The following is a 17082-nucleotide window of genomic DNA, read 5'->3' as shown; positions in this document are numbered from 1 at the left end:
CACTGGGGACCTCGCAGGAGCATGCGCAGACAGCGTCTTTATTATTTTATGTTTTAAAAGATTTATTTATTTATTTAAAAGGCAGAGTTACAGACAGAGAGGGAGAGACAGAAGGAGAGACAGAGAGAGAGGTCTTCCATCCCTGGTTCACTCCCCAGATGGCCGCAGCAGTCAGAGCTGAGCTCGTCCGAAGCCAGGAGCTTCTTCCAGGTCTCCCACGCGGGTGCAGGGGCCCAGGACCTGGGCCATCTTCTACTCCCAGGCCACAGCAGAGAGCTGGATGGGAAGTGGAGCAGCCGGGACTCGAACCGGCGCCCATATGGGATGCTGGCACCGCAGGCGGCCTTACCCGCTAGGCCACAGCGCGGGCCCCAGGCGGAGTCTAATGCGCAGCCCCGACACTCGCGTGGACTCCCAGGTCCGGCGTCCTGCGGCAGCCCGAGCCCACCCCCGCACTGACCAGCGTGCGCACCGCCTGGGCGGCCCCGCTCCCCGGGGCTGGGTCCAGCCCTGACCGCCGCTGGGCACTCCGCGGGGCGGGGCGGGGGCGAATCCCAGGCCGCGCCCCCTCGGTCCCTGTCCAGCCGAGGCGAGGGCAGCGCGCGGCAGCTGGTAGGCCCCCGGGCGCGCTTTCCCGGCCTCGCTCCCCGCGCCCGCAGAGCACAGCGCGGGACAGCGCCTCCCCGCGACGCGGGCTCCGCGCAGCGCCCGGCCGGCCGAGGGGCGTGGCGTCGGGCGGGGCGGGGCGGAGCGCGCAGGGCCGGCCGAGGGGCGTGGCGTCCGGGCGGAGGCGGAGCATGCGCGCACCACCCTCGCCACGCATGCGTCTTGGAGGCCCAGCAATGGCGGCGCCCGAGGAGTCTCTGAGGAGGCGGAAGGCTGGGGACGCGGACCCGCAGCCAAGGTCGCCACCCGCGCAGGGGCCCGACCCCGCGGGCTGCCCGGACCGTCTCCGTGAGGGCACCTTCTGGTTGACCAGGATTGTGCTCCTGCGGGCTCTCGCTTTCGTTTACTGTGAGTGACGGGAGCCTGGGCCGCCCCCTGCCCCTCCCCCTAGGACCCCCACAGCTGCGCCCCGGCCCCCAGGACCCCCTCACCTGCGCCCCGGCCCCCAGGACCCCCACAGCTGCGGCCCGGCCCCCAGGACCCCCTCACCTGCGCCCCGCCCCCTAGGACCCCCACAGCTGCGCCCCGGCCCCCAGGACCCCCACAGCTGCGCCCCGGACCCCCACACCTGCGCCCCGGCCCCTGCCCGGCCTCCAGGACCCCCACAACTGCGCCCCGGCCCCCAAGACCCCCTCACCTGAGCCCCGCCCCCTAGGACCCCCACACCTGTGCTCTGCCCCCAGGACCCCCACACCTGCGCCCCGGCCCCCAGGACCCCCACACCTGCGCCCTGGCCTCTGCCCGGCCCCCAGGACCTCCACAGCTGCGCCTCGCCCCCTTCACCGCCCCCCAGGACCCCTACAGCTGCGCCCCGGCCCCCAGGACCCCCACACCTGCGCTCCGGCCCCCAGGACCCCCACACCTGCGCCCCGGCCTCTGCCCGGCCCCCAGGACCCCCACAGCTGCGCCCCACCCCCTAGGACCCCCACACCTGCGCCCCACCCCCAGGACCCCCACAGCTGCGCCTCGCCCCCTTCCCCACCCCCCCAGGACCCCCACAGCTGCGCCTCGCCCCCTTCCCCGCCCCCCAGGACCCCCACAGCTGCGCCTTGCCCCCTTCCCTGCCCCCCAGGACCCCCACACCTGCGCCCTGGCCCCTGCCCGGCCTCCAGGACCCCCACAGCTGCGCCCCGGCCCCCAGGACCCCCACACCTGCGCCCTGGCCTCTGCCCGGCCCCCAGGACCCCCACAGCTGCGCCTCGCCCCCTTCCCAGCCCCCCAAGACCCCCACACCTGCGCCCTGGCCCCCAGGACCCGCACACCTGCACTCCGCCCCCTGTCCGGAGCCCCCCTTCCTGCGCGGGCCCTCCCCGGAGGCCTCGGGCTTTCGGGTGACCCCAGCCCCTGCAGCCGCATTTCCGCGCTCCGGGTCGGGGCCGGCCTCGGAGGGGCGACCGTGGCCTCGCGGCTGGAGGGCTGGAGCGTTTGCCGCGTGGACGAGTCTGGTGCGCGGCCCCGCCCCGGAGGCCGAGCTGGGGACGGGGCAGGGCAGGCGCGGCTGTGCGGTCGCGCAGGGGCTGGTCAGTTGCGGACCTGACCCCCTGGCCGAGAGCCAGCCCCAAGTCCATCCCGTCGCCGCCCCGGTGGCCCCTGCTGCCATCTCGCTGACCTGGCCGGCGCCCGCCCCCAGCCCTAGTGGGTGCCCGGCGTCTGACTCCCAGCGTTTTGCTGTGGGCGTGGGGACCCACAAGGAGCATTCCCGAGCGGATGGGCGGCCCCTGGGGGCGGGCGGAGCTGCAGCCGGGAGCCAGGGGGAGCCGCTCTGCAGGTTCCGTGGGGAGCCCATGGGCCTCCCACGAAGGGTTCTCCCCCGCGGGGCCGTGCGCTCCCTGTGCTCGGCCCACGGCCGGCATCGTCATCCGGTTCCCTGTCATCCAGTTCCCGGACCTCGACGGGAGCTGCAGCGAGCGAGTGCTGAGCAGGGGCTCAGAGCGGCTGCCTGCCCGGACCCCTCGGTCGGCCCGGATCCCTCGCGTTCCCCGCCTTGTACCTGGGGGTCGGCTCGGACCCCTCGTGTTCCCCGCCTCGTACCTGGGGGTCGGCCCGGACCCCTCGCGTTCCCCGCCTCGTACCTGGGGGTCGGCCCGGACCCGCGTCTTGTTCCCCGCCTGGTGCCTTGGGGGCCCGGACCCCTCGCGTTCCCCGCCTCGTACCTGGGGGTCGGCCCGGACCCCTCACGTTCCCCGCCTCGTACCTGGGGGTCGGCCCGGACCCCTCGCGTTCCCCGCCTCGTACCTGGGGGTCGGCCCGGACCCCTCGCGTTCCCCGCCTCGTACCTGGGGGTCGGCCCGGACCCCTCACGTTCCCCGCCTCGTACCTGGGGGTCGGCTCGGACCCCTCGTGTTCCCCGCCTCGTACCTGGGGGTCGGCCCGGACCCGCGTCTTCTTCACCGCCTCGTACCTGGGGGTCGGCCCGGACCCCTCGTGTTCCCCGCCTCGTACCTGGGGGTCGGCTCGGACCCCTCGTGTTCCCCGCCTCGTACCTGGGGGTCGGCCCGGACCCACGTCTTCTTCCCCGCCTTGTGTCTGGGGGTCGGCCCGGACCCCTCACGTTCCCTGCCTCGTGTCTGGGGTGGAATCGTCCCCGTCTTGCCGGGACGTGGTTTTCTGGCTGAGCGTGGCGGGCGGCTGGCTGCATCTCCCTCATAGCGAGCCCCTTGTTTTCCTGTGGCTGGCGCTGGCGGTCCTAGCCAGGGTTTCCCTGGAACCAAGCGCCCAGTGAACGCCTTGGAGGGTGCTGGCTGTGCGCAGAGCTTGTGGCTGGACGGGGGGAGCGTGCTCTGCAGACACCCCCAAAGATGGCACTGGGCGTGCGGGGTGGAGACCAGGGAAACATCCCATGGGGGGCACGGCCGCCCCCTGCACCGGGACTCTGCGTGCCCGGCTTGGCGGCTGTGCTGACGTGGGTTCTGTGCGGCCCTAGACGTCTGTGGGATGTTCCCAGTGTGCGGGCCTGGGGAGGGGCTCTCGCCGCAGTGCACACAGTTCCGGGTTCCCAGGACGCCCGATGGTGGCTGTCAGAAAGCAGGGTCTTAACAGGCACTGCCCAAGCCGCTGGAAAGGACGGCCCTGTCACCACGGGCTCGGGTCCCGGGCCTGCCTGCGTGGGGGACCCAGCTCTCGGAGCAGCCGCTGTGTGCCAGGCCCCTGGGCTGTTCACCTGGCGGCTGGGTTGGTGTGCAGAGCCCTGCAGGCCCCACCCCACTGGCCTGAGTGTCCCAAGTGCCATGTCCACACCTGGACACACCGTGTGCTCAGGCCCTGAGAGGTACTGGGCAGGCTGCCGGAGGGGAGGTGGACAGGTGGACTGGCCGCCCTCCCCGCACGGCGCTGCCCAGGAGCGGCTCTGTGACGAGACCTCCTGGCTGGAGCTGTGAGACCCAGGCACAGGGTTTGTGCTGCAGAGGGGTGGGTGCCCGGTGCTGCCTTCAGGGTCAGAAGGGCTGGGTGCCCGGTGCTGCCTTCAGGGTCAGAGGGGTGGGTGGGCCCGGTGCTGCCTTCAGGGTCAGAGGGGTGGGTGCCCGGTGCTGCCTTCAGGGTCAGAGGGGTGGGTGCCCGGTGCTGCCTTCAGGGTCAGAGGGGTGGGTGCCCTGTGCTGCCTTCAGGGTCAGAGGGGCTGGGTGCCCGGTGCTGCCTTCAGGGTCAGAGGGGTGGGTGCCCGGGTGCTGCCTTCAGGGTCAGAGGGGCTGGGTGCCCGGTGCTGCCTTCAGGGTCAGAGGGGTGGGTGCCCGGTGCTGCCTTCAGGGTCAGAGGGGTGGGTGGGTGCCCGGTGCTGCCTTCAGGGTCAGAGGGGTGGGTGGCTGCCCGGTGCTGCCTTCAGGGTCAGAGGTGCTGGGTGCCCGGTGCTGCCTTCAGGGTCAGAGGGGTGGGTGCCCGGTGCTGCCTTCAGGGTCAGAAGGGCTGGGTGCCCGGTGCTGCCTTCAGGGTCAGAGGTGCTGGGTGCCTGGGTGCTGCCTTCAGGGTCAGAGGTGCTGGGTGCCCGGTGCTGCCTTCAGGGTCAGAGGGGTGGGTGGGTGCCCGGTGCTGCCTTCAGGGTCAGAGGAGTGGGTGCCCGGGTGCTGCCTTCAGGGTCAGAGGGGTGGGTGGGTGCCCGGTGCTGCCTTCAGGGTCAGAGGGGTGGGTGGGTGCCCGGTGCTGCCTTCAGGGTCAGAGGGGTGGGTGGGCCCGGTGCTGCCTTCAGGGTCAGAGGGGCTGGGTGCCCGGGTGCTGCCTTCAGGGTCAGAGGGGTGGGTGCCCGGTGCTGCCTTCAGGGTCAGAGGGGTGGGTGCCTGGGTGCTGCCTTCAGGGTCAGAGGGGCTGGGTGCCCGGTGCTGCCTTCAGGGTCAGAGGGGTGGGTGGGTGCCCGGTGCTGCCTTCAGGGTCAGAGGGGTGGGTGGGTGCCCGGTGCTGCCTTCAGGGTCAGAGGGGTGGGTGGCTGCCCGGTGCTGCCTTCAGGGTCAGAAGGGCTGGGTGCCCGGTGCTGCCTTCTGGGTCAGAGGAGTGGGTGCCCGGGTGCTGCCTTCAGGGTCAGAGGGGCTGGGTGCCCGGTGCTGCCTTCAGGGTCAGGGGTGGGTGGGTGCCCAGTGCTGCCTTCAGGGTCAGAGGGGTGGGTGGGTGCCCAGTGCTGCCTTCAGGGTCAGAGGGGCTGGGTGCCCGGTGCTGCCTTCAGGGTCAGAGGGGTGGGTGCCCGGTGCTGCCTTCAGGGTCAGAGGAGTGGGTGCCCGGGTGCTGCCTTCAGGGTCAGAGGGGCTGGGTGCCCAGTGCTGCCTTCAGGGTCAGAGGGGTGGGTGCCTGGGTGCTGCCTTCAGGGTCAGGGTGGTTGGGGGCAGCAACGGCGCGGCCCGGCTGTGAAGCCCTTGCTGCCCCAGGTCACTGCCTCTCTCTGGGGGCCATGCATTACTGGGTGTGACCCCGTGTTCGCTAAGCCTGAGCTCAGCACTGACGGCACCCCTCCCCGGAGCCTTCCAGAACACGCCGAGGGAGAGGCGGGGCGCACCCTCACTCAGCTCGACCTCAGCCCCCAGTGCCGAGCTGCCTTCTGCAGTGGCTCTAAGAGGGAGGGTGGACGGAAGGCGTGGCGTGGGGAGGAATAGTGGGCTGGAGTCTGCTCAGCAGGCAGCTCCTGGCCCTGGGGAAGCCGCCCCCGACGGCCTCTGGGCCCAGGGCCGCAGCCCCCAGCAAAGCCAGGCTTGTCGGGAGGTGGGCGAGGCGTGGGACCTTGCAGCTGCTCTGGGTGCCTGTGGAGCGAGGCTTGTGCCGGCGGCTGCTGCACCACGGAGTTGGCTGGCGTTGGGAGTGACAGCCGGGAGGGTGGTGTGGGCAAGCCGCTTGAGAGCGAGAGCTAATTACAGCTGGTCGGCATTTGACATTTGCCTCCTTACATTTTTATCTGAGAGGAGGGGGGAGAGCGAGCGAGCGAGCGAGCTTCCACCTGCGCGTTCACTCCCTGAACGCTGCAGCAGCCGGAGCTGGGCCAGGCATCAGGAGCTCCACCTGGGCCTCGCACGGCGGAGCCGGGCCTGGGCCTTGAGCCGCCCCTGCTGCCTCCCGGGTCTGTGTTAGCTGGCAGCCAGGTGGGAAGTGGAGGAGCGGGGACTCAGGCCCAGGCAGTCTGGTACAGGCCGCGGGTGTCCCACGGGCACGGCGTGGAGACTGCTCTGCCACGGACGGGCAGAATGGCCGCCTCGGTGAGTCTCCCGGCAGCGCCCGGCGCCCTTCTCGGGAAGCAGGTGCGGACCCGCTGCCGCGCCGCCCCTCACGCAGCCTGCGTGGTCAGCCAGCGCGCACGTGTGCCTGGAGGGAACCAAAGGACGTTTCCCCGGGGTCAGGCCTGCCCAGGGGGCGTCTGCGCTGCAGCCGGTGCCGTGCGGTCAGGGGAGGGCACGCTGGAGGTGCTGGCGTGTGCGGCCTGCCCTGCTTCCGGCGTCTCCCCTCCAGGTCTGCGTGCAGACGTTGGGGGGGCCAGGTCCTCCAGGAGCCCACGAGGGCACCGCTGTGGCCAGGGTGGGCCGTTCGGCATGTGCCGTGCGCGGCCTGCAGTTGTGGGGCCTGACCTGGCCTCCCGCGTGGCCCAGTCTCCTCCGCGGAGCTCTAAGAATCCAGCTGCCCCATGGTGGCCGGCGCCGCGGCTCACTAGGCTAATCCTCTGCCTGCAGCGCCAGCACCCCACCCCAGGTTCTAGTCCCGGTTGGGGCACCGGATTCCGTCCTGGTTGCCCCTCTTCCAGGCCAGCTCTCTGCTGTGGCCCGGGAAGGCAGTGGAGGATGGCCCAAGTCCTTGGGCCCTGCACCCCATGGGAGACCAGGAGAAGCTCCTGGCTTTGGATCAGCTGTGGTGCGCCGGCTGCAGCGGCCACTGCGGGGGGTGGGGTGGGGGTGGTGAACCAACAGAAAAGGAAGACCTTTCTCTCTGTCTCTCTCTCTGTCCACTCCGCCTGTCCAAAAAAAAAAAAAAAAAATCCAGCTGCCCCGTGGTCCCACCTCTGCCCTCGTGTCTCGCTGTGCCTGCACTCCTGGACGGGGCTCTCCTGGCAACTTGGCACCAGAGCCGACAGCCGGCTCCCGTTGCACGTGGGAACGGCTCACCTGGCAGGCTTGGGCTGCCCCCTGGGAAAGCCCCGGTAGAGCTGCATGGACAAGCAGGTGGTCCCCCTGGGCCCCAGGCATGGAGCTCTCCTCCGGGGTCCGTGGGGGAACGGGGGACTTCTCAGTCGGGTCACTTTCTGTGGAAGCCACACTTCGAAGGCTCTCCCGGCCGGCTCTGGCGTGAATCCGTGTGGTTTGTTGGCGCAGTCATGTCCCCGGGGTCACGGGGTGGGGCGCCCGCTGCACGGCTGTCTCTGCCCCACGCGCCTCGGGGGTGCTGTTCCCTGGTGAGCTCGCGGGTGGATCCGGCCCTGCTGGCTCTTTAGGAAGGTGCGCAGGCCTCCCCTGAGGCTCAGCCTGGGCTCGGCTGCACCTGTGGAGACCGGTCCGGGGCCCCGGCCGTGGAGCCCCCAGCAGAGGAGGTGAGAGCAGCTGATTTGAAAGGGAGAGAAGCAAGAGAAACGCAGGTCTTGTTTGTAGGTTGTTGAAGGATGCATTTGCCGCCCACCCCCCGATGGCGTCTCCCGTGCCCTCGTCCGGTGTGGCCGTGGGGCAGCTGCAGGGGGCGGGGCCTGCGCCCTCCCCGCTGGCCCGGCTCAGCCTTGATCCTGTGTTGCTCTGAAGTTTCTCTCCTTCTCAGTTGCTCTTTGTGTGTGCCAGCATTGAAAGAGATCGGATTTAGTTTTTTCATTTAAGAATTACTTTTTATTTATTTGAAACAGATACAGGGGTCTTCTGTCTGCTGGTTCACTCCCCGGTTGGCTGCAGCAGCGGGGCTGGGCCGGGTCAAAGCCAGGAGCTCCTGGGTCTCCCAGGGAGCTGGGTCGGCAGGGGAGCTGGCGCCCTGTAGCTTGCTGGTGGCTCAGGAGCAGCTCAACGTGCCGTACCGAATGCCGGCCCTGGCTTCAGACTGTAGAGGGAGACTAACCTGCGTTCATTTTCTCCTGATACATAGGAGTTGCCTGCCTCAGAGCTATGTTCCTAAACTTTTTTTTTTTTTTTTTAGGATGTATTTATTTGTTTAGAGGCAGACAGAGAGAGAGAGAGAGAGATCTTCCATCCGCTGGTTCACTCCCCAAATGGCTGCAAAGGCCAGAGTTGGGCCCATCTGAAGCCAGGAGCCAGGAGCTTCTTCCAGGTCTCCCATGTGGGTGCAGGAGCCCAAGCACTTGGGCCGTCTTCCACTGTTTTCCGAGGCCATAGCTGGGAGCTGGATGGGAAGTAGACTTGAACTGGGGCCTGTATGGGATGCTGGCGCCACAGGTAGAAGCTCAGCCCACTATGCCATAGCGCCGGTCCCTTGTTGTGGTTTTTAATTTTTATTTATTTGCTAACTTACTTGGAAGACGGAGACACAGCTCCCCTGTCGGTTGGTTCGCGCCACAGATGCCTGAAGCAGGATCTAGAAACGCAGTCTGGGTCTCCCGGGTGAGTGGCAGGAGCCCAGGTCCTGGGGCCGGCACTGCTGCCTCCCAGGCTGCACTGGGTCAGGGAGCTGGAGCTGGAGCCAGGACTCGAACCAGGCCCTCTGGTGCTGGGGGCTGGGGTCCAGCACTCGCTGGGTCTCCATCGGCGTCGCCCTGGGGGAGAGTGCCACCGAGCCTGCTTCCCTGCGCCTGTATCTGCGCGAGCCGACCGTTCCGGGTCTGTTCAGGTGTCCTGCACTGTGCACTGTGGCGTTCTGCCACGTCGTAGGTCGATCGTGTGCTTCGTGCCGGGCCGTGAGCGTTCTGGACATGGATTCCTGACCGAAGCCGAGGTGTGCACGTCGTAGGTCGATCGTGTGCTTCGTGCCGGGCCGTGAGCGTTCTGGACACGGATTCCTGACCGAAGCCGAGGTGTGCACGTCGTAGGTCAATCGTGTGCTTCGTGCCGGGCCGTGAGCGTTCTGGACACGGATTCCTGACCGAAGCCGAGGTGTGCACGTCGTAGGTCGATCGTGTGCTTCGTGCCAGGCCGTGAGCGTTCTGGACACGGATTCCTGACCGAAGCCGAGGTGTGCACGTCGTAGGTCGATCGTGTGCTTCGTGCCGGCCCGTGAGCGTTCTGGACACGGATTCCTGACCGAAGCCGAGGTGTGCACGTCGTAGGTCGATCGTGTGCTTCGTGCCGGGCCGTGAGCGTTCTGGACACGGATTCCTGACCGAAGCCGAGGTGTGCACGTCGTAGGTCGATCGTGTGCTTCGTGCTGGGCCGTGAGCGTTCTGGGCACCGATTCCTGACCGAAGCCGAGGTGTGCACGTCTTCCTCACCTGTGGCTGTTTCTTGTGACGTTTTGCATTTTAGGAAAGTCCAATGTGCCAGCCTTTTTTTTTTTTTAAGATTAAAATTTTTCTTTATTTGAGAGGTAGGGTTACAGACAGGAAGAGAGAGAGAGAGAGAGAGAGATCTTCGATCCGTTGCTTCACTCCCCAGTCGGCTGCAACGGCCGGAGCTGAAATGCTCCAAAGCCAGGAGCCAGGAGCCTCCTCCAGGTCTCCCATGTGGGTGCAGGGGCCAGGGGCCAGGGACTCGGGCCACCCTCCACTGCCCTCCCAGGTGCATTAGCAGAGAGCTGGATCAGAAGTGGAGCAGCTGGGACTCGAACCAGCGCCTGTATGAGATGCGGCACTGCAGGCGGCGGCTCTACCCGCTGTGCCACAGCGCCGGCCCTCAGACTCATTGTGGTGATTCTGCTCCTTTGCTTTTCTCTGTACAGTTTCGGGTGAGCTTTTAATGTCCCAGAAAATTTGCTGGGTACCTGAAGAAGCAAAATACACACACATGAATTTTTAAACCTTTATTTCCTTGTGGGGGGGAGGTAGAGTGTGCTCCCATTGGCCAGTTCACCCCCAGAATGCCTGCAAGTGTCAGAGTTGGACCAGTGCAAAGCTGGGATCTGGGGACCCAGTCCTGGTCTCCCCTGGGAACCGCCCCTGCTGCCTCCCAGGGTGTGGTGAGCAGGGTGCTGGTGGAGGAGAGCTGGGACTCCAGGCCAGGCCCTCTGCTGGGGCGCGTGGGCATCGCAGCCGGCATCTGGTGTGCTCGGCCAGTACCCTCCCTGTTGGCCCTCTGCTGGGGCGCAGGGGCATCACAGCCGGAGTCTGGCGTGCTTGGTCAGTACCCTCCCTGCTGGGGCACGTGGGCATCACAGCCGGCCTCTGGTGTGCTCGGCCAGTACCCTCCCTGCTGGCCCTCTGCTGGGGCGCGTGGGCATCGCAGCCGGCATCTGGTGTGCTCGGCCAGTACCCTCCCTGTTGGCCCTCTGCTGGGGCGCAGGGGCATCACAGCCGGAGTCTGGCGTGCTTGGTCAGTACCCTCCCTGCTGGGGCACGTGGGCATCACAGCCGGCCTCTGGTGTGCTCGGCCAGTACCCTCCCTGCTGGCCCTCTGCTGGGGCGCGTGGGCATCGCAGCCGGCATCTGGTGTGCTCGGCCAGTACCCTCCCTGTTGGCCCTCTGCTGGGGCGCAGGGGCATCACAGCCGGAGTCTGGCGTGCTTGGTCAGTACCCTCCCTGCTGGGGCACGTGGGCATCACAGCCGGCCTCTGGTGTGCTCGGCCAGTACCCTCCCTGCTGGCCCTCTGCTGGGGCGCGTGGGCATCGCAGCCGGCATCTGGTGTGCTCGGCCAGTACCCTCCCTGTTGGCCCTCTGCTGGGGCGCAGGGGCATCACAGCCGGAGTCTGGCGTGCTTGGTCAGTACCCTCCCTGCTGGGGCACGTGGGCATCACAGCCGGCCTCTGGTGTGCTCGGCCAGTACCCTCCCTGCTGGCCCTCTGCTGGGGCACGTGGGCATCACAGCCGGCGTCTGGCGTGCTCGGTCAGTACCCTCCCTGCTGGGGCACGTGGGCATCACAGCTGGCGTCTGGCGTGCTCGCTCAGCACCCCCTGCTGGCCCTCTGCTGGGGCGCTTGGGCATCACAGCTGGCGTCTGACGGGCTCGGTCAGTACCCTCCCTACTTGGGCACGTGGGCATCACAGCCGGCACCTGATGGGCTCGCTCAGCGCCCCCTGCTGGCCCTCTGCTGGGGCACGTGGGCATCACAGCCGGTGTCTGATGTGCTCGGTCAGTACCCTCCCTGCTGGCCCTCTGCTGGGACGCGTGGGCATCGCAGCTGGCACCTGACGGGCTCGGTCAGTACCCTCCCTGCTGGGGCACGTGGGCATCACAGCCGGCCTCTGGCGTGCTCGGTCAGTACCCCCTGCTGGCCCTCTGCTGGGGCACGTGGGCATCACAGCCGGCGTCTGGCGTGCTCGGTCAGTACCCTCCCTGCTGGGGCACGTGGGCATCACAGCCGGCGTCTGGCGTGCTAGATCAGTACCCAACCTGCTGGGGCACGTGGGCATCACAGCTGGCGTCTGGCGTGCTCGGTCAGCGCCCCCTGCTGGCTGGGTCTCCTGGCTGAGGTGGTGCTAGGTCTGGGTCAGACCCGGGAGGTTTGTAGAGCGTGTCGCCGTCTGACCTGAGAGGACTGCCAAGGCCCGAGAATGAAGACCCAGATCCTGTTAACACAGTGTAGGGGCCACCTGGGCAGCTTAGCTGTGGGCTCACCCAGATAGCTTAGCTGTGGGCTCCCCCGGGCACCTTACCTGTGGGCTCACCCGGGCACCTTACCCGTGGGCTCACCCGGGCAGCTTAGCTGTGGGCTCACCCAGATAGCTTACCTGTGGGCTCCAGGGGGACCTTACCCGTGAGCTCACCCGGGCAGCTTAGCTGTGGGCTCACCCGGATAGCTTACCCGTGGACTCCCCCGGGCACCTTACCCGTGGGCTCACCTGGGCAGCTTACCCGTGGGCTCCCCCGGGCACCTTACCCGTGGGCTCACCTGGGCAGCTTACCCGTGGGCTCCCCCGGGCACCTTACCTGTGGGCTCACCCGGGCACCTTACCCGTGGGCTCACCCAGGCACCTTACCCGTGGGCTCCCCCGGGCAGCTTACCCGTGGGCTCCCCTGGGCACCTTACCCGTGGGCTCCCCTGGGCACCTTACCCGTGGGCTCACCCGGGCACCTTACCCGTGGGCTCCCCCGGGCAGCTTACCCGTGGGCTCCCCTGGGCACCTTACCCGTGGGCTCCCCTGGGCACCTTACCCGTGGGCTCACCCGGGCACCTTACCCGTGGGCTCACCCGGGCACCTTACCCGTGGGCTCACCCGGGCACCTTACCCGTGGGCTCCCCCGGGTACCTTACCCGTGGGCTCCCCCGGGCAGCTTACCCGTGGGCTCCCCTGGGCACCTTACCCGTGGGCTCCCCTGGGCACCTTACCTGTGAGCTCCCCTGGGCACCTTACCTGTGGGCTCCCCCGGGCAGCTTAGCTGTGGGCTCCCCCGGACAGCTTACCCGTGGGCTCCCCCGGACAGCTTACCCGTGGGCTCACCCGGACAGCTTACCCGTGGGCTCACCCGGACAGCTTACCTGTGGGCTCCCCCGGGCAGCTTAGCTGTGGGCTCCCCTGGGCAGCTTAGCTGTGGGCTCCCCTGGGCACCTTACCTGTGGGCTCCCCCGGGCAGCTTAGCTGTGGGCTCCCCCGGGCAGCTTAGCTGTGGGCTCCCCCGGGCACCTTACCTGTGGGCTTCCCCGGACAGCTTACCCGTGGGCTCCCCCGGGCACCTTAGCTGTGGGCTCCCCCGGGCACCTTACCCGTGGACTCCCCCGGGCAGCTTACCCAGTGGGCTCCAGGGTGGGCGGGAGGTCTGGCAGTGTTTTAAGTGGAGATGGTGTGTGTTCGGATTCAGTGGGTACTTTGTTCACACCCCCTGCACCTGCTCCAGGTGGGTCCTCAGGGGTCTGCTGGTCCCCCCGGCCTTGTCGCAGCCCTTGGCGAGTGCGTGGGCCAGCTGGCCGGAGGTCATGGGCGTCCCTCTGAGAGGCAGAGCTCCGCTGGCTTGTTGCCAGAGGCACCCTTGTAGTTCTGACTCCTCCAGCCACGGGCTTGGCGTCCCCTTGCATATCCAGATCTCCCTGGCTTCTTTCTGGGGCGGCTTGTGATTTCCCATATGCAGATTCTGGTATTCTGTTAGCTTTTTTTTTTTAAAGATTTTTATTTATTTATTTGAGAGGTAGAGTTACAGACAGTGAGAGGGAGAGACAGAGAGAAAGGTCTTCCACCCACTGGTTCACTCAAATGGCCTCAATGGCCAGAGCTGTGCTGATCTGAAGCCAGGAGCCAGGAGCTTCTTCCCAGTCTCCCACCCAGGTGCAGGGGCCCAAGGACCTGGGCCATCTTCCACTGCTTTCCCAGGCCACAGCAGAGAGCTGGATCGGAAGTGGAACAGTGGGGTCTCAAACCAGCGCCCATATGGGACGTCAGTGCTTTGGGCCGGGGCGTTAACCACTGCGCCACAGTGCCAGCCCCTTCTGTTAGCTTACACGGGGGTGGCCTCACGAGCTGTGAGCGTTCCTGCTCCTGTTTGTTCTTTGCTGCTGTATCGGAGCACAGTTGCCTTCCGTGTGTTGAGCCTCATGGACGCGTTAATTCCAAAAGGTGCATGCTTGGGTTTTTGCCATTTGGTTTTGGGGACCCTGGTAATACAGTCGGGCTTGTTTCCGTGTGTCCCGCCTGTGCCTTTCCCGTTACTGTGTGGGAGGGCACAGAGAATGGATGATCCTGGCCGTGGGTGCCCACGGTGGTCCCCACAGCCCCCCATTGGCTGAGGTTTGCAGTCCTGGGCTTCCCTGTGTGCTTGTCTCCTGATACGGTGATGTGTGCGTGCTGCCCCAGCCTTGTGCTTGGGGTGCTGTTGGCTGCACTGCGTTCCTGTCCCTTGTGGCTGACAGCTTTGTCCTCTGTGCCGTGGGGTCGGGACAGACGGGCGGTCCTGTGACGGCTCCCTCTGTGCCGTGGGGTCGGGACAGACGGGCGGTCCTGTGACGGCTCCCTCTGTGCCGTGGGGTCGGAGAGACGGGCGGTCCTGTGACGGCTCCCTCTGTGCCGTGGGGTCGGAGAGACGGGCGGTCCTGTGACGGCTCCCTCTGTGCCGTGGGGTCGGGAGAGACGGGCGGTCCTGTGACGGCTCCCTCTGTGCCGTGGGGTCGGGAGAGACGGGCGGTCCTGTGACGGCTCCCTCTGTGCTGTGGGGTCGGGAGAGACGGGCGGTCCTGGCGACTGTCTCTCCCATGTGTTCTCTTTTCCCGCCCAGGGTCGATGTCTCCCTCATTTCCTTTCCGCTAGCCAGGCAAGAGGGCTGTTACGGAAACAGACCTTAGGAACCGACTTTTGGGGCCGGCGCTGTGCTGCAGAGGTTGTTAAAGCCACAGCCTGCAGCCCCGGCATCCCATGTGGGTGCCAGTTTGAGTCCCGGCTGCTCCACTTCTGATCCAGCTGCCTGCTAACTATGCCTGGGAAAGCTGTGGAGGAGGCCCGAGTGCTTGGGCCGCCACCCCCGTGTGGGAGACCCGGAAGAAGCTCCTGGCGTTGGCCTGGCCCAGTCCCAGCCGTTTGTAGCCCTTTGGGGCGTGAACCAGCAGAGGGAAGACAGCTCACTTGCGTGTGCGCTCTCTCTCTCCCCATCTCTGTCTCTCTCTCCTCTCTCTGCCTTAAAAAAAAAAAAAAATTTGGTTTCGCTCCTTTTTCTCTATTCTTTGTCCTATTCCCAATTTCATTGATTGCTGCTCTTATAAAACATTGCTTCCTTGTTTGGGGTGTAGTTTGCCTTTTGTCTGGTTTGCTAAGGTTCACTGTGTTTGAGATCTTTGTCTTTTCCCACATGAGTGGCTGACAGTGAATCACACTGCCGCAGTAGCATCCCACACGGCCTGGTTTGGGTTTGTTTTTCCCTAAAGATTTATTTATCTGAAAGGCAGAGTGATGAGAGGGGGAGAGGGAGGGGGTATTTTCGGTCCACTTGTCCCCCCAGTGCCCGCAGCATCCAGGAGCTCAGCTCGGGTCACCCGCTCCCTCGGAGCCGGGTCAGCCAGGCCTCACTCTCCGTGTGAGGTTGGGGGTCCCAGCAGCAGCTGAGCTGCGGCACCTGCCCTCAGCGCCTCCCCCAGCTCTTCTGTGCTGAGTTCTCATTGTCTTTCAGTTAAAAGTATGTTGTAGTTTCTCTTGTGCCTTCCTTTTAAAAGTTCCTGGGTGCCGGCACCGTGGCTCACTAGGCTAATCCTCCGCCTGCAGGAGGGTTCTAGTCCCGGTCGGGGCGCCGGATTCTGTCCCGGTTGCCCCTCTTCCTGTCCAGCTCTCTGCTGTGGCCCGGGAGTGCAGTGGAGGATGGCCCCCGCATGGGAGACCAGGAGAAGCACCTGGCTCCTGGCTTCGGATCAGCGCGGTGCGCCGGCCACAGCGGCCATTGGGGGGGTGAACCAACGGCAAAGGAAGCCCTTTCTCTCTGTCTCTCTCTCTCTCACTGTCCACTCTGCCTGTCAAAAACAAAGTTCCTGGGTTGAGGGCAGGGATGGGTACAGCAGTTGGGACGCTGGCTGGGCTGGGAACTGTGCCCCGTGTGGGGCCTGGGCTTGATTCTCAGCTCCACTGGAAGTGCAGGTCCTGGCGCGAGCGCGTGCTGGTGCGCGTGGTTGGGTCCTTGCCGTCTGCGAGGGAGACCTGCCTTGAGGCCCTGGCTCCTGGCTTCAGCCTGGCCCCGCCATGACTGCTGTGAGAATTTGCTGACAGAACCAGTGGATGTTTCCCTCCTTGGCTCTCTGAGCCTCAGATAAAATAAGTAAACAAATGTTAGAAATTAGAAATCTGTGTGTTTTAATTTCCAAGTGTGAGTATATTTCCAGACAGCGTTGTCACTGATTTCTGGTATTTGACACTAGATGGTTAGGTACTACATTTTATAAATTTCAATTTTGTGTTCTTGCTGATATTTATTTGAGAGGCAAAATTACAGAGAGAGAGAGGTCTTCCATCTGCTGGTTCACTCCCCAAATGGCCACAATGGCTGGAGCTAAGCTGATCTGAAGCCAGGAGCTAGGAGCTTCTTCGGTGTCTCCCATGTGGGTGCAGGGCCCAAGCACTTGGAAGCCATCTTCCTCTGCTTTCCCAGGCCACAGCAGGGAGCTGGATCAGAAGTGGAGCAGCTGGGACTAGAACTGGCGCCCATATGGGATGTGCATTGCAGGAGGCTGCTTTACCTGCTACGCCACAGCGCTGGTCCCTGTTGTTGTTTAAGATTTATTTATTTATTTATTTATTTGAAAGACAGAGTTAAAGAGAAAGAAGGAGGTCTTCCATCTGCTGGTTCACTCCCCGAATGGCCACAGGAATGGAACAGAGTGGGTTAAAGCCAGGAGCCAGAAGCTTCTTCTGGGTCTCCGACGTGGGTGCAGGGGCCCAGGGACTTGGGCCATCCTCCGCTGCTTTCCCAGGCCACAGCAGGGAGCTGAATCAGAAATGGAGTGGCCAGGGCTCAAACTGGCGCCCACATGGGGTGCGGCATTGCAGGCGGTAGCTTAACCTGTTATGCCACACGCTGGCTCCTCATTGTTGTTTTCAAGTGTTCATTTCTATTTCTTTCAGTGCTTGAGAGGCAAAGCAAGAGGGAGAGGGGAGGGGGGGAGGGGGAGAGAGAGAGAGAGAGAGAGAGACAGACAGACAGACAGTGACGGTGAGATCTTCGATTCTCCAGTTCACTCTCCAAATGCTTGCAACAGTCAGGGCTGGGCCAGGCCGAAGCCAGAAGCCAGGAAAACCATCATGGGTGTCGGGGACCCGAGTACTTGAGCCGTCAGCCTGGTCTTCCCAAGGTGCATTAGTGGAGAGCTGGGAGCAGAGGTGGGCCTTGAACCCAGGCATGCTGACGTGGGCGACAGGCATCCCCAGCCGGGTCCTGACCCCTGCGCCAGCTGCCCACTCCGTTGTAATCTTCCCAATGCAGGTTGTCCCGCACCGCGTGTTTCTCCCCGTGGATGCCAGCACACCGTTTAACCTG

At 65.5% G+C, this 17082-nt stretch overlaps 1 protein-coding gene across 1 annotated transcript in view; it reads left to right on the top strand.

Annotated features, from left to right (window-relative positions):
* The first annotated feature begins 842 nt into the window (after positions 1 to 842).
* Positions 843 to 17082, top strand: part of LOC133750862 (lipase maturation factor 1-like) — a 37679-nt gene continuing 21439 nt past the window's right edge. The window contains exon 1 of the mRNA XM_062180582.1: positions 843 to 1014. Within this exon, the coding sequence (XP_062036566.1) occupies positions 843 to 1014 (172 nt within the window). The remainder of the gene's footprint in view (positions 1015 to 17082) is intronic.

This window comes from Lepus europaeus, chromosome 21 (assembly GCF_033115175.1).
Source record: "Lepus europaeus isolate LE1 chromosome 21, mLepTim1.pri, whole genome shotgun sequence".
Classification (NCBI taxonomy): Eukaryota; Metazoa; Chordata; class Mammalia; order Lagomorpha; family Leporidae; genus Lepus; species Lepus europaeus.
Note: the sequence above shows the minus strand (reverse complement) of the source record. Positions and strands in the feature narration are given on the sequence as shown.